The 16,658-nt window shown below is 47.4% G+C and overlaps 1 protein-coding gene across 2 annotated transcripts; it reads right to left on the reverse strand.

Annotated features, from left to right (window-relative positions):
* Positions 1-3,652: 3,652 nt before the first annotated feature.
* MC4R (melanocortin 4 receptor) lies at positions 3,653-9,731 on the reverse strand. Of its 2 annotated transcripts, XM_077351223.1 has the most exons (2): positions 9,711-9,731; positions 3,653-4,619 (listed from the first exon to the last, which is right to left on the reverse strand). In XM_077351223.1, the coding sequence occupies exon 2, from the start codon at positions 4,601-4,603 to the stop codon at positions 3,875-3,877; it is 729 nt and encodes a 242-aa protein (XP_077207338.1). In that variant the 5' UTR covers positions 4,604-4,619; positions 9,711-9,731; the 3' UTR covers positions 3,653-3,874. The 2 variants fall into 2 exon arrangements, with proteins under 2 accessions (XP_077207338.1, XP_077207337.1); XM_077351222.1 differs by lacking the exon at positions 9,711-9,731 and having other exon boundaries at positions 3,653-5,267.
* Positions 9,732-16,658: the final 6,927 nt, after the last annotated feature.

The raw sequence follows: 16,658 nt of genomic DNA on the forward strand, positions 1-16,658 counted from the left end.
TCGATCGCTCCCAGCATTAGGCTCTTCTCCAGGGAGTCCTTCCTTCTCATGAGGTGGCCAAAGTATCTGAGTTTCATCTTCAGGATCTGGCCTTCTAAGGAGCAGTCAGGGCTGATCTCCTCTAGGACTGACCGGTTTGTTCGCCTTGCAGTCCAAGGGACTCGCAAGAGTCTTCTCCAGCACCAGAGTTCAAAAGCCTCGATTTGTTGACACTCGGCCCTGCACTGCTTTGTCTGTAAAGGGAACAAGGCCCTGTGCATTTTGTGTGTTGCCACACTTGTTTTTGAAAGCATCAGGGACTTTCTTTCATTGCACCAAAATAAACTTTCCATGCCTTGTGTGTGCATTTGCTTCACACCAGGTGAACAAACCAGTCAGTTAGCTATCGGGGGCGGGGGGGGGGCACTGTACTATGCAGAGGCAAAGTCATTACAATGTGGAGGGAAATGAAACTCCACCACCAAAAATGAAGCCCACATCAGAGGGCAGTGAGGCAAGGAGATCCCAGGCCTGGCTTCATTACAGCCATTAGAAAAAAGTGAGTTTGCCTGCTATCATGTTTGCCCCAAAGCTGCCAGCACCCCATAAGCAAATAATATGATTTCATTGATAATTTAATTGAAAAGTTTAATTGTTATCAACGTAACCTTATTCCCTGTACATGACTGTTGTTACCCACCCACAGCCAACTGGGAAGGGGCAGGCTATAGAAATAAAATTGTTGCAATTGTTATTGTTATTATAAGAACATAAGAGAAGCCCTGTTGGATCAGGTCAGTGGCCCATCTAGCCCAACACTCTGTGTCACACAGTGGCCAGAACCCCGGTGCCATCAGGAGGTCCACCCGTGAGGCCAGAACTCAAGAAGCCCTCCCACTGTGGCCCCCAAACACCAAGAATGCAGACCATCATTGCCTCATATCAAGTGTTCCATCTATTCCCTGTGGCGAATAGCCACTGATGGACCTCTGCTCCATGTAAGAACACAAGAGAAACCATGTTGGATCAAGCCAGGGGCCTATCCAGGCCGCTACCATTCCATGGCGGCAGGGCAAAAAGCCCCACTGTTCCCCTCATGCACACAGGGGAGGGGCTCCCCTGCCACATGCTGGCTGCCCCGACGCCTGCATATACAACACGGGGCTGGAAGCGCCGGGAGTGCTCCACAGCAGTGGCAGCAGTGGCAGGCGGAGCAGGGGCGTAAGGCCACCACTGCACACTGGCAGGGAGCAGCATGCTGCTCTCCCATCATGGTGGGGGTGTGGGGATGCCCCTATCAGTTCTGTGGAGCCAAAGAGCTGGTTGGGGGGAGGGACGCTGTAGGTCAGGAGAGGAGCCGGGCCCAAAGGCCAGCTCCTCCGATTATGCACTGTGCTAGCTGGACCTAGCCCTTGCCTGCACCCACGGAAGACCCAGGAACATGGAAGAATCCCCATTTCCTTAATGCAGGCCTTTTGAGGGCCTGGGTTCAGCCCTGGGTTGAGGGCTCAGCATTGCCTGGGATGGAGGCAACGTCAGGCATAATTGGGAGTTTTCCCCGAAGCCCCGTTGCCACCAACTCGGGCATTCAAGCCCGTGCATAATTGGTCTTTGTGTGACACAAAATGTTGGACTGGATGGTCCATTGGCCTGATCCAGCACGGATACTCTTATCCTTTTATGAAGCAAAGCTCCCTTTTCACTCTGCCTGAAACCTCTTTTCTGTCCCAAGAACATGATACTAAACAGATGGGGCCAGTTCTGCTCCAGTGAGAGAGCTTTGGTGCTCAATGAGAACTGTGCTGATCCTTTTTGCGTTCGCTTTGGCTCATAAGCACTTTGGCCAGAGGGGAACGTTACCTCTAGTTTCCATTTTAAAAAATCACAAGGACATGAGAGCCCTGCAGCACAGGAATGACAGTCCTGCCGCTGAACTTTAAAATGATGTTCCCAGGACAGAGAGAGCACTGGGTTAATTGCCAGAAAGGGCTACTTATAATCACGATGTTTAAGCAACTGAGAGCTAAGTACAGCTAAAATTGGATTATAGCAGTTGGGAAAAAGATGACAATGAGGAGGAGCTGTTTTTTGTACCCTGCTTTTTACTACCCATGAGCCTCTAGTGGCGCAGAGTGGTAAGGCAGCAGACATGCAGTCTGAAAGCTCTGCCCATGAGGCTGGGAGTTCGATCCCAGCAGCCAGCTCAAGGTCAACTCAGCCTTCCATCCTTCCGAGGTCGGTAAAATGAGTACCCAGCTTGCTGGGGGTAAACGGTAATGACTGGGGAAGGCACTGAGAAACCACACCATATTGAGTCTGCCATGAAAATGCTAGAGGGCGTCACCCCAAGGGTCAGACATGACCCGGTGCCTGCACGGGGGATACCTTTTACCTTTTTACTACCCAAAGGAGTCTCAAAGTGGCTTACAATTGCCTTCTCTTCCTCTCCCCATAACAGACACCCTGTGAGGTAGGTGAGGCCGAGAGAGCTCTTAGCAAACCATGACTGGCCCCAGGTCACCTAGCCGGCTTCACATGGAGGAATGGCAACACAAACCCCTTTCTCCAAATTAGAATCCACTTATCTTAACCACTACACCAAGCAGGCTCTCAAGGGCCTATTCTGCACACAATATATAATGGACTTTAAATGCACTTTAGAAGTAGAGTTTCCTGCTCTACACAGGGAAATCCAGCTGCCAAAGCACACTGAAAGTGCATTATCCTATGTGTGCGAAATGGGTCAAGTTGAAACCTGTGAATAGCAGCAAATTAGCAAAAAGATGTGAGACTAAAATGGAGCCCAGTGACCCCTTTAAGACCTTCCCCCTCTCTCCACCTCTCTGTAAGGATTGAAGTGTATCTGAAGAAGTGCAGCTGCACACAAGAGCTTATCCCCAGAACAAAACCTCGTTGATTTTTAAAGTGCCGCTGGAATAAAACTTTGTTCTGTTGCTTCAGGCCAACATGGTGATGCTCTCAAATCAACCTCTGGGTTCTGGGAAGTGATAAAAAGATTAGAAATGCACAAATGATGGGCACAATCCATGGAGAGCTGCATAAATTCCATGGGAATGAATGAGCACCATTCAATTTGAGGTCTTTGCCAGAGGCCCATCAGGTTGGGCCTTGGTCTTGGAATGTAAGCCCAATAATTAAATTGGCTCCTTTCCCTGATATTATATGAACACACACAAAAACTGCCCATGTAGAACCTGCTAAGTTATCTTTCCTGTTCCTAAAACATATCCAGTTAGCAGAGCTGACTTCAATTTATGTTTTCTGGGGTACAGGTAATTCAGCGGGGCTTGCTTAAATTGAAGCTGTAAATTTCCTCGAAAGCAGCGGGGATTGCATGAATGTTGGCCCTTCTGTCCCCTATTTCCAATGAGAGTCATTTGATGCTAATTGAAACTGAATCGGGACCCTTGCCTAAATATGCAGCACACAACTGAGCTTAAGGCTCCATAAACAGGCAGCTTTCTTTAATTGATCTCTCTGGTCCCGCTCACCAATTTGAAATGGTGTATCACTGCAACACGCCCCTGGTTTCAAACATCCACAGGTTAAAGGTGAGGTACTCAGAAGAACACTGCATGCATTTTACATCAAGCCAGTGAGACACATCCTCATCTTCAGCAGCGTTTTATTAATATCTCACTCTTCCCCATTAATTGCCACCTGTTGAGCTAGTCCACACCACCTCCGCCCCTTCCCCATTTGGAACAATCCCACTTGAAGTTTGACAGCAACAAAGGAGGGAAGGGAGAGGGGAATACAATGAACAGCAGGAATGTTGTCCGTCAGGTTGCCAGGACTCTCTTCCAAGTGTCACCAAAGGAAAGATCAGCCAGGCACCGAAAGTGCTTACGCACAGCCGCCGATCAATGTCCCTTCAGTATTTGCCCGAGAAATCACACACTCCTCTCAGGCTGCAGCAGCACATGATCTCGCGGAAGGTTTTCCTCAGCTCTTGGCTCCGGAAGGCATAGATAAGCGGATCGATGACGGAGTTGCACATGATGAGGATGAGGTACAGGTTGAAGTGGGACATGAAGCAGATGCAGTAGGGGTTCTGCGGACACGAGATGTAGAAAAGCAGGTGGAGGAAGAGCGGGGCCCAGCACACCACGAAGACCCCAATCAGGATGGTCAGGGTCACGGCCCCCTTCATGTTGGCCCCTTGGCGAATCGGGCCCGTCCCTGGGAGAATGGCGATCTTTTTAATGTGCAACCGGGCCAGCATGAACATGTGGACGTAGAGCGAGGCCATGAGCACGAGCATGGTGAAGAACATGCTGATGAGGCAGATGATGACGACACTGCTGTCCGAGTAGATGATGAACAACACGCCCGAGGCAGTGCAAGCGGCCCAGATGCAGGTGATGATGATCCCGACCCGCCTCACCGTCATGATGTTATGGTACTGGAGAGCGTAGAAGATGGTGAAGTAGCGATCCACGGCGATGGAGAGCAAGCTGCAGATGGACGCCAGCAAGGAGCCGCAGATCACCGAGTCGATGACGTTGTCGATGCTGACGGCAAAGCCGTGGGCGTCGGCCTCCGTGTCGTTCAGCAGGGCGATGACGATGGTCTCCGAGCCGTTCGAGACACTCACCAGCATGTCGGCCACGGCCAAGCTGCAGATGAAGAAGTACATTGGCGAATGCAGGTTCTTGTTCTTGGCGATGGCCACGATGACCAGCACATTCTCCAGCAAGCTGACGAAACCGAGGGTGACGAACACTTCGGGGGAGACGAAAAGTTGCTCGTAGCACCCTTCCGAGACGTAACCCTTCCCCAGAGATCGGTTCGTGCCCCCGCCGTGGAGCCCGTAGCTACGGTTCCAGTAGGTCTGAGGCTGGTGGACTCCATAGGGATACGAGAAGTTCATGGTCTACTGCACTGGTCTCGAAGCGGGTGGTGCTCTGCCAGGTGGTTGGCTGTTGAATCCTCAGCCACTATTCTCCCTTTAGTGGTGCGTGGAGAGCCCCACTGTTAGCCGCATGCAGTTCTGAATGGCCGCATGGCACGGAACAGCAGGGAATCAGTCTCCGCTGTGTAAGACTCTGTGCTTTGCAGTCACTAATAGCTTATTCGGTTCCACAGTCATCGGAACCTACTTGAGGCTACGGCTGCACGTTACCCCTCTCTCTCAACTGCACCCAAATGATACAAGAGCAACTTTCCCGCTGTTCTCCGCCAGCATTAAATCCACAAGACTGAGCGCGTCTCAGTCGCTGCTGCTGCAGCTGTGAAGAGAATGCCAGACTAGACATATATAGTTCATCTCCTCGGCAGTGCCTGCTTGCTACTGATTCTCATAGTGGGTGGGTGAGAAAAGGTAGTCAGAGGCAGACCCTGCCTCCAGCCGGATGATCAGCCAATAAGGAGGAAAGGGATGGCTGAGATGCTGAATGCATTTCGGAATTCAACCCAGCCTGGCAAAACAACTTCGGACAGAGCATCCCAGAGCAAAACGAGATTCAATAGGCATGTCAGCAGGATGTCTTTACCTTTTCTTTGCTCCAGAGATTCTGTAACATTATTTAGATCAATTTGTTTTCCTCAGAGATGATGATCAGGCTTGGAAAAATAAATCCTTAAACTATAGGGATGTTACAAGTTACTCCTTCCTTCCTTCCTTCCTTCTTTCCTTCTTTCCTTCTTTCCTTCTTTCCTTCTTTCCTTCCTTCCTTCCTTCCTTCCTTCCTTCCTTCCTTCCTAGCTTTTTGCTACTGTTCAACTGCAGATCCTTCATGAAAGCCAAAATTTAGTACTTACAATTTCAGACTAGGATCTGCAGGAATCAGGTTCCATTCCCTACCCTGCCATGGCTCTTTTTTTGTAATTTTATGGGATTTTAATGGGGGATTTAATTGAGAATTGTATTCTTGTTTTGAACTTTGTATGTAACCCGACATGAGCCAGCCTGACCAGGAGTGGCGGGCAATAAATCCAACAACAACAACAACAACAACACCTATCTCACAGGACGCCTTTTGTGGGGAGAGAGGAAGACAGGTGATTGTAAGCCACTTTGGGGCTTCTTTAGGTAGTGAATAGGGGGAGGTATAAAAAAACAGCTCTCCTTAATAGCTACGCTGTTCAGAAATATATTGACATTCAGTAGCATTACCTGGTACAACACAGAAATGCTTTGGGATTGTGATGTCTGATATAAATTATATGTGTCATCAGATGTGTAGATCAGAACAGGGCCTATGAGTAAATGTTGAAGGCACCAAGATAACATCATTAATCTACGCTTACTGAAAGTCTGTGGTTGTTTTAATCTTTCTAACGGAAATGCCAAAGTTACTCAATTTTTTTCTATATTCATAAAGAGTGATTCATACTTCTGACAACATGCTGAAAGTTCCAAAGACTCCTATTGGTGGAATCTCCCCACCCCTCTGGGCCAATTGCTGCTCTTGCTCAGGATTTCGCTCCCCCCCCCTTTCCCTCAGGCCTGCTGTGAAGGAGCCTCTAATAGCCCCTGCCTGAGGGGAGGGAGACGTTTCCTTCCGAGACCACCGCAGGGGAATCTGAGGGCATCCCTTTTGAGGGGGCACACATGAGGGGGTTTGGAGGTGGGGTTTCAAAATGGTACAGTGCCTCAGAGTCCACCCTCCAAAGCAGCCATTTTCACCGGGGAAACTGATCTTTATAATCTGGAAATGAGCTGTAATTTCAGGAGCTCTCCAGGCCCCACCTGGAGGTTGGCTACCCCTGGGTTGGAAATATTCCTGGAGGTTTGGAAGAGGAACTTAAAATGGTACAATGCCTCAGAGCCCACCCTCCAAAGCAGCCATTTTTGCCTTGGAAGCTGATCTTTATACTCTGCAAATGAGCTGTAATCCCAGGAGCTCTCCAGGCCCCGCCTGGAGGTTGGCTACCCCTTGGTTGGAAATATTCCTGGAGGTTTGGAGGTGGGACTTCATAGTGGTACAATGCCTCAGAGTCCACCCTACATGGCTGATCATTATACTTATAATCTAGAGTCAATGGTATAGGCTTGCAGACTGAGGTTGGGGTGGAGTGGTGCAGGAGTGTCCCTCCTGGGCTATGGGCTCTAGCCAGCCCTTAACAGCAACTGTTTGTATTCTGGGGTGCAGACAGACAGACCAGCATGGGTCCTGTGAGTCTGGAAACTGCAAGAAGATCTAAATAAAGAATATTTACAGCCTGAAATTGTAAATGGTGAACAGGTAAATGGCTGGAGAGACATAGGAACTGAAGTGACTTTTCTCAAGCTTGGCTTGGTAAATATAAATCAGTATTTGGCAGGAAGGTACTATGAAATCAAAGGTATAAGTGGCTCAGAATTTCATGTGCAGTTAGCTTTACAGGAAAGTAGACAGTGAGACTTGGGGGGGGGGGAACTAGGTGATCCACTTTTAATAGGCAATGACTTGGCGTTGTAGTCAATAACAGGGACTGCATTTGCCAGCAGTAGGCCTCAGGCTTCAGAAGGGCAGACATCACAAGCCAAGTAACAGACTGTACTAGCCAAGGGGTGTCTGTGGCCATGTGCATTCCTTTTGAAGTCACGCATGTGAGGGGGAAGGGCTTGCATAAATGAAACACCCAATTTCAGGACATGGTCTCAATGGCACCTGTGTCACAATGGCTTGTGTCTCACCTTTAAACCTATAATCCAGGTTGGATAATAATGACTATTGAGTGATATTTCAGAAATTATTTTCCCTATAAAATACTGACTGAGCGACTGCAGGAGGTATTTTTCTGGGACCTACTGATCCTCTATGTTGTAAACAAGAACATGAGTCAATAGTATGACTCGGTAGCTAAAAAGGCAAATGGGATTTTGGGCTGTATCAAATGGAGTATTGTGTCCAGATCATGGGAGGTGATGGGACCGCTTTACTCTGCTCTGGTTCAGCCTCACTTGGAGTACTGTGTTCAGTTTTGGGCACCCCAGTTGAAGAGGGATGTAGACAAACTGGAGTATGTCCAGAGGAGGGCAACAAAGATGGTGAGGGGTTTGGAGACCAAGACGTATGAGGAAAGGTTGGGGGAGCTTGGTCTGTTTAGCCTGGAGAGGAGATGACTGAGAGGGGATTTGATAACCATATTCAAGTATTTAAAAGGCTGCCATATAGAGGATGGAGCAGAGTTGATCTCTCTTGCCCCGGAAAGATGGATCAGAACCAATGGGATGAAATTAATTCAAAAGAAATTCCATCTAAACATCAGGAAAAAGTTCCTGACAGTTAGAGCGGTTTCTCAGTGGAACAGGCTTCCTCGGGAGGTGGTAGGTTCTCTATCTTTGGAAATGTTTAAACAGAAGCTGGATAGCCATCTGACAGAGAGGCTGATTCTGTGAAGGCTCAAGGGGGTGACAGGTTACAGTAGATGAGCAATTGGGATGTGAGTGTCCTGCATAGTGCAGAGGGTGGGACTAGATGACCCATGAGGTACCTTCCAACTCTATGATTCTATGATTCTATGAATCAATTAGTAACCAAGACTTATCCCCGGTGATCCAGATGCCATCAACCCATTCAAAGTGATACATGAATTTATGTCATCATTTACATAATTTCAACAATTAAATCCCCCATTAAAACAATTTCAATTTGAAAGATCCTTGACTGCGTTGAACGCAAATGGGCATGTGCTGTCCCAACAGCAGACAGACAGTGTTCCAGGTGACACAATGCTAGACCGTCCTGATTTACAGGAAATAGCCGAGAAGACGCCAATTCTCACAGCTGGCTTGTTGTTGCAGAATTTGCACTTTTATTTTATGACTAGCTTCAAAGAACAAGCCTTAAAAGGACCCCCTCACCTGGCCCCTGACCAGGCAGCTTAAGGTGGCCTTGGGCAGCAGCTCACAGCCAGATCAAGTGGGGTGGGTGGGGGCTGGGAGGCCCTGGTCAGCAGGCCAGAAGGCCCGCATTAGCAAGGCCAGCCTAGGAGGCCAAGAGGCCCTCGTTAGGAGGCCCTCCACCACGACCCTTTACCCAGGGCCTCTCCCCTTACCTGCTGCTGGCTCCAGGCACTGAGGCATCTGAGAGCAAAGAGGCTAGAGTCCAGGGATGGAGTGTGGGAGCTGCAGGGGCAGGGCCAATCAGGGCAAAGCTGGCTGCACCCTGACTGGTCCTATTCCAACTTGGACAGCTGGACACATCCCACCCCCTAGCCTGTTTCATAAATATATAGAGGAACAACAATGGATAAGGATGGGTGCATTCTGACTGAAGCTGTTTTGTTTTGATGGCCATTTTTCCCCTCCGCCAGTAATTGACATCGATCTGTCACCTGCCATAGGAAACAAATGCAAAATAGTTTCTTATTAATATTAATGAAGGGCTGTCCTTACAAATAGATTTTCTTCAAGGTGGCCTTTAACTTGTCCCCCGAGTGTACTTCAGAGTTTGGCAGCTGACCAGGACAGTCAGCGATAGACACTCTAAATGGGTTACAATCTAAATGGGTTCACTTTGGAAGCAAGCCAGCCTCTGCCCAGCTGGAAGGCCCTGGCAACAGAAGGGATCACTTGGGAGATGCACATTTGCAGGTGACAGGTTCCATTCTGTTCCCAGTTGCATTTGCACCACTCAAACATCATTTATTGAAGGGAAAGCTTCATTAACAACTCATGAGGAGTGTTCGTGGCTGGCTGCAGATGACTGATTTGCCACTGGATGTAATGTTCAACATGCCGACATGCATTAAAAAACAGAAATGAGACATTATTTTACCACCACGGCTCCTCTCTAAAAGGCTGGGTCTTCACCGAAAGATGGAAAAAGTTCTTCTGTTCTTGAAATAGGAGGAAATTCATCAGTATTCGTTTCACTGCCCAACCCACAGCAACTGCTCCAAATCCCGCAAGCTGCCTACAAAAAAATGCTTAGCATGACTAAGTCCCTTTTGCATTTTTTTAAATGACTAAGTCCTTTAGGAAGTCAGAGGAAAATGGAGCCAGGAGTGAATTTCGGCAGAGCTAAGCTGCAAACTCAACATGATGCTCGGAACTGCAGCGCATGGGGAACTGGCACCGGCCTTCCTTCTGTGTCTTTTGCCTGAGCTAAAATAGCCCCAGGAAAGATTTCTTCCTTTCTGCACATGAAGCTTCAAAGTGTGCAAATGTCTCCTCCCAGGGTTGTTCCAGTGGAGGAAATTGTCCCAAGATGAAGGCAGGATCCTTTCTTCCATATATACCAGCGGTGGCCAAACTGCGGCTCTCCAGATGTCCATGGACTATAATTCCCACGAGCTCCATGCTGGCAAGGGCTCATGGGAATTGTAGTCCACAAACATCTGGAGAGCTACATTTTGGACACCCCAGCACAGGGGTAGTCAAACTGCAGCCCTCCAGATGTCCATGGACTACAATTCCCAGGAGCCCCTGCCAGCAAATGCTGGCAGGGGCTTCTGGGAATTGTAGTCCATGGACATCTGGAGGGCCGCAGTTTGACTACCCTTGCCCCAGCCTGTTTCCGTGTTGAATTGGATTCCAGCCAATTTTGAAAATGACATTCCCCACCATTGCTGTGTGGCTATGGAGAAAGTGAGTCTTGAAAATGCAACATGTCCATGTGTGTAAACTGCTGCCAATTCATAGCCAGTCTAAGAGGTTTTCAAGGCGCTTGAATGTTGGCAGGGTTTCAACAGGCAGAGAGAGTAGAGCCCTAGGCTGCATAAAGAATAGAATTGATTTTTATTCAGAAAAAAAACTGAGAGGGAGACAGACCTAATTAACTATTCTAACTGCTGTCTGCAGTCATTCTTCTGTTCAAAGATTTTGGAGGCAAGCAGAGAGGAAGTGTACTTTAAAAAAAATAGCTTTTGTATGGAGCCAAGATAATTTGAAAATTGTCAGGAAGTTCCTATCCCTTATATGCAAAATATGCACCTCCTCCAATGGCCCCTGCAGGAAACCATTTACATTCTGCTCAATTCTGCACACTGTGGATCTTTCATATTCCAAGAGTGAGAAGCAGAGAAGGTTTGCCATTGCCTTTCTCTACCAAAAGGAATCTCAAAGTGGCTTTCCCTTCCTCTCCCCACAACAGATGCCCTATAAGGCAGGTGAGGCTGGGAGAACTGCCACTGGCCCAAGGTCACCCAGCTGGTTCCATGTGGAGGAGGAATGGGGAATTCAACTCAGTTCTCCAGATTACAGTCCACTGTTCTTAACCACTATGACAAGCTGGCTCTCTATACAGACATGTCTTTCATTCTAACCTACCACACAGGGTTATTTTGAAGCTTAAGTGGAGAACAAGGGGAAATTATGGACAGGATCCCACTGGGCATTTTGCTTTATATTGATCATTTCCCCTACTGAGGCTACCTTCCCATGAACCTTTGGTTCACACAGGTGCTATGATATCCAGTATTGCCTTTTTGGTGATCAAAGAGAACCATTCCTCTCTTTCATAATAAATAGGGGCAAGGTGGGCTGAGAGCCAGCCCCCCCTCCCCCAGCTCTCACTTCAGGAGGCCCAGAGCCATGAGTTGTCACCATGTAGGGCTGGGTGCTAGCAGCAGCCTCCCCTCCAGCAGCTCTGGCCATGGGTCCCCATGGTGAGGACTGGTGGTGGTCCTCACCCTGTGTAGAGGCAGGGAAGAACCTCTGATTGACCCATATTTGGGCCTCCCAGTGAGGGCCAATCAAAGGTCCACTGGTGCTTCCAAATGACACATTAGCTCCTCTGAGTAGCCGTGGAGGGGATCACCTCCCCCCAAGGGCCAATCAGAAGTACCTTGAACATTTTATGTGGTATGATAATAATACCAATAGGAATATTTTACACCCTGCCCCTCTCAACACACTCGAGGTTGGTGACATCAATAAATACTGTATATATAGTACTATATTAAGAGCCTCTTGTGGCACAGAAGAGCCTCTTGTGGCGCAGAGTGGTAAGGCAGCAGACATGCAGTCTGAAAGCTCTGCCCAAGAGGCTGGGAGTTCAATCCCAGCAGCCGGCTCAAGGTTGACTCAGCCTTCCATCCTTCCGAGGTCGGTAAAATGAGTACCCAGCTTGCTGGGGGGTAAACGGTAATGACTGGGGAAGGCACTGGCAAACCACCCCGTATTGAGTCTGCCATGAAAACGCTAGAGGGTGTCACCCCAAGGGTCAGACATGACTTGGTGCTTGCACAGGGGATACCTTTACCTTTTAGTACTATATTTCACCAGCAGATTGGATCCTGCCTCATCGTTTCTGAACTCCTTTGAGGAAGAGTGGAATAAAAAAAATATATTACTTGGGAGGTGGAGAACAACAATGAGAACAGATGCAGTACTAGAGAAGATATTGGTGCTATAAATAAAACCTTAAACCCAAAGAAATAATCTCTCATATATATATATATTTGCTCAAGGATGTTTCTTGAAAAATCAAACAAAAGACATAATAAAAACATGGCGTGGAAAATGGGGTGGGGGTGGGAATTGAACTTTTCATGAGGATTAGGTAGGAGGGTTAGCAGCATCTCTGCATAACACCAGCTCTGTTCGGGTAAGTGGCATTTTTTGAAGAACACTAGCCAAGTGTTCAGCATGATCTCTGTTAATCTTGGCTAAACTTATAAAAATGGCCCACCCTAAAAGCATCAGTAAATCATATATTTTAGGAAACGATGGGTCACTCGCCACCTGATTTGCCCTCGGCCAGGAATGGTCCTTTCCTATAGCTGAGCCCCTATTGGGAAGCAGCCCTCAGCCAGGAAGGGCTGATAAGGAGTCAGCTCTCTGCCCCCAACTTCCTGCCACCCTCAGCACATGGTGGATAAAAACGCAGCCAGCCCCACTGAGGAACTCAGGCATGGAGGGAGAGGACCAGCGGCAGCAGCAGGAGGAGAAGAGGCTCAGCCCTGGAAGGTGGAGGATGGAGAAGAACAACATGCTCCAATGAGTTGCCCTAGTGTAGAAGTTTTTTTTTGGGGGGGGGGGAGAACCACATGCTGCACCCAGTGAGTATCCCTGGTGTAAAAGTTGAGGGTGGGAGCACAGCCTGTCCCAATACATTTCCCTGGTGTAGAACTAGGGGGGACGGGGGAGAGAAACACAGGCTGCACCTAGTGAGTGGCCCTTGGGTAGAAGTTTTTTTGAGGGGGAGAAGCACAAGCTACACCCAGTGAGTTTCCTTGGTGTAAAAGTTGGGGGGGGGGGAAGCACAGTGTGCCCCAATGAACTGCCCAGATGTAGAAGTGGTGAGGGGGAAGAGAAGCATAGTCTGCCCCAGTGAGTCACCCTGGTGTAGAAGTTGGGGAAGGGGGAAGCAGAGCCAGCCCCATAGAGTTGCTCTCAACCAGCCCTTTTCTCCAGGGGAACTGACTTCTGCAGTATGCTGACGAGCTGTCATTCTGGAGGATCCCCAGGTCCCCCCTGGAGGCTGGCATCCTTTGACCTCTGTGGGGCACAAGGCCGCAGTCCCCCCTCCCAAGCAACCCTTTTCTCCAGGGGGTCTCTCTGTTGTCTGGAGATGACATAGCAAAATTGTCATAGCAAAATTTGTTGTCATAGCAAAATTCCCCCTCCAAAGCCGCCATTTTTCCTGGGAAACTGATCTCTGTAGTCTGCTGATGAACTCCAATTCCAGGAGGTCTCCAGGCTGCACCTGGAGGTTGGTGACCCCTGGGTTGGGAATGTTTCTTGGAGGTGGGGCCTCAGGAGTCCAGGGAGTGGGTGGGAGAAGGAGTAAAGGCTGCCCATCAGCCCCATGGAACCCAGTGCAGCCTCTGCTCTCCTTCCCTCCCTCCTAGTTGTCTTCTCCACAAGAACTGATGCCTGGGCATCAGTTGTTGTAGAAGTAGTTGTTGTTATTAAATTTATTTCCTGCCATTCAGAAACTGGTGGGTTACAAATCCCTGATAAAAACCCCATTATAACAGGACAGCCATCAAGATCTGAAGCTCTCCAAGCTCCCACCTAGAGGTTGGCAACCCAGCTGGCTGCACATGGAGGAGGAGTGGGGGATCAGTCTGGGCTCTTGAGATTAGACTCTCCTACTGTTTAATCACCTCCAAGATGCTGGATATCAAGATCCAGAGGGGAACGGGACGGGGGGAGGGTCAGCACCCAAGAAAGCCACAGGGCAGCCATCTTTTGCACGATGAAAAAGCTGATGAAAATGTTGTTTTTCTGATCTCTGCACAGAAGAGTTAATTTACTCCGCAAAACTGATTTTGCTCTGCATGGTGAACTGCCTCTTTGGTGCTTTATGCGTCTTTTAAGTGTTGTTTCTGAAAAATGCTTTTCACCAATTCATTTCTCTCCTGCCTGCCTGAGACGGCTATTAGCCATGCAGGGAAGATCTTTAGTTATGCAGATTAGTGACTGCATTCGAGAACAAAGCAGAGTTGGCAAAACTACAGGGTGCAGGGCTATGAATTGTTTCATGCAGAGAGCATTGCAATGCAGTTTTTCAACAGACTATATTCAATGCAGAACAACAATTGTAATATAATAAAGCGGTTTTTGGCTCCATGCAGAATACCTCCAGGCGTGCTAGCGCCCCTTATATTCCTGGGCACAACGGGCTTTACCCCTAGTGTCCCATAAGCTTCTATACCTCCTGTGAAAACTGCCCATTCCAGCAAAAGACGGTCTGAAGAACATGTTCAGGAAAGCAATAGAAAAAGTGGGCAGCTGTGGAGCGGGTATTTTACAGGCAGTAAATAATCTCTTCCAGGTGGATGGCCCGTTTGTAAAAGGAGGACAAATTTAATTTTCTGCAAGATCAGAAAGCACTGTTCCACCCTTTATCTGTTCTCCTGTGCTGCTTCCAAAGATCAACAGCAAAGAGCAGCCTAAGGAGAAAAAGGCTGGGGGGTGCGGGGGTGGGAGCTATTGATTGGGGAAACTTTTCCCATTGCCCTCTAGTCTGTGGCTCAGGTCATTCAGTTTACTCATCCGGAATTCTTTGTGCAATAATAAGTAGAGCATTTTTAATACCTCTTTTTCCTCTTCCTTAATCTTCCTGGATTGAGGAAGGGATGGCGAGAAAGATTTTCTTAGCAATCGTCAGTGTAGAACAGCCTTGCTTTTTTTTCTTTCTCTGAGATGGACGCTACATTTGCTACTCTGATCATTTATCTAAGAAGTTACCCATTCCACTCTGGTTGTTGTATGTTTAATAAATCTCTTCAACTGTCTTTTTGCCTAGTGCTTATGATGCTTTTTCTGAATAAATCAGGGAAGTCTGCATCTCCAGGCATCAATTAACCCATACGTGCCATCCCATAATCAGCTGAGTTACTGGGCGAAAGGTTCATAGAAATAGATTTTAGCAAGAAAAAAAATTGTAAGCTTTAATATTCAGAGTGTTAGGATGCACAGACTCTGGAGCCTCTGTGGCTCTTTTTTTTTTATTGTAATGATTTTTTTTATTTTCATAAAGATAGAAATATAGGATGCAACATGAGTTATTGATACAAAAAGCAGTAAATAAAATATAATCATCATTTGAAAATATACGACCCCACATTGATTCCACAGTGATATAAACTTTTGCCCAAAACTCTAAGAGCCATAAGTCTAAGAGCCATCCACATTTCCACTACATTAAAAAAAAGACCTGTTTAGATATACAAAAGAAAAGTTATTATTAATCAACTTACTTGAGAGATCGTAGACCTCACATTAACTGCTTGATACAATCTAAGAGCTATCCTGGCAGATATTTCTAGGTTTAAGTTAGATGCTTAACATCAAACATTTCTTATAGAACAGTATGAGTTTTGGCCCTGTATCAATACCCTGATGAAGGGAGAGGAAAGTAGGGCTTTGCCTTAAAGATGTACAAAGAAAAAAAATTACAAAAGGATTTCACAATTTCTCCTTATCCTTAATACAGATACATCTACAAACCATTTATACTTGACCCATTCTAAGAGCCATCCTGACAGGTATAAGTTGAGAGCTTTGCATTTTCTACAGATCAATATGAGCTTTGGCCCTATAACAATACACCAATAAAAAATATATATATATAAGGGTGGAAAGCCCCATTTTATATTTCCAACACTAACGATTATATTACCTATATGCCTACTAAGGAAAAGAAACAAGAGAGAAAAAAGGCACTGCTTCCCCTTTTTCATAAAAATAGCAATGTAGGATACAGTATATGTTGTTAATACAGAGAATAATAAGGGGCTTTACGCACCGGGATCTTTGTTGCAAATTGGTCACTGAACGAAAAATCGCCATTTAAAATAGTGGAATTCGTCGTTATGCATACCTGCCTTTGTAGTGGAATCCAGTTGCGTTTCCCACAGCTTCCGGTCTCGGCAGAAAAGGAAGCGCTATTTCCAAGCTCGTCCCGCCCCTGGCCGTCAAGCAGCCGTTAGCATGCTCCCAAACAGCCCCTTTCCCTTTAAGAAAGGTTTTTTTTTTTTTAAAAAACAGACCCATTGTAACGAATCTGTGTAGATTCGTTGCAACGGAGAGACCCATCCAGCTGCCTAATGTGAGCTGTCGTTTGATCGTATGATCGTTGCCACGCTGCCTCGAGTGATAAATAAAAAATCCCCCCCCTCTCACGGGCCCGATTTTCGGCTGAATTAATGTGTAAAAAATAAAGGGACTTTATTTCAGCAAACGGGCTTTTATGTGGTTTGTGCTTAGTGACTAAAGGTGAAGGACTGAAGCCAGGGAAGCCTCTAAACAGAAAGAGGCTCGCTGGTGCGTT

This window comes from Paroedura picta, chromosome 9 (genome assembly GCF_049243985.1).
Source record: "Paroedura picta isolate Pp20150507F chromosome 9, Ppicta_v3.0, whole genome shotgun sequence".
NCBI lineage: Eukaryota > Metazoa > Chordata > Lepidosauria > Squamata > Gekkonidae > Paroedura > Paroedura picta.

Bases quoted from the DNA above. Each gene is read 5' to 3' on its own strand.
- MC4R (XM_077351222.1), bottom strand. From the start codon at position 4,873: ATGAACTTCTCGTATCCCTATGGAGTCCACCAGCCTCAGACCTACTGG.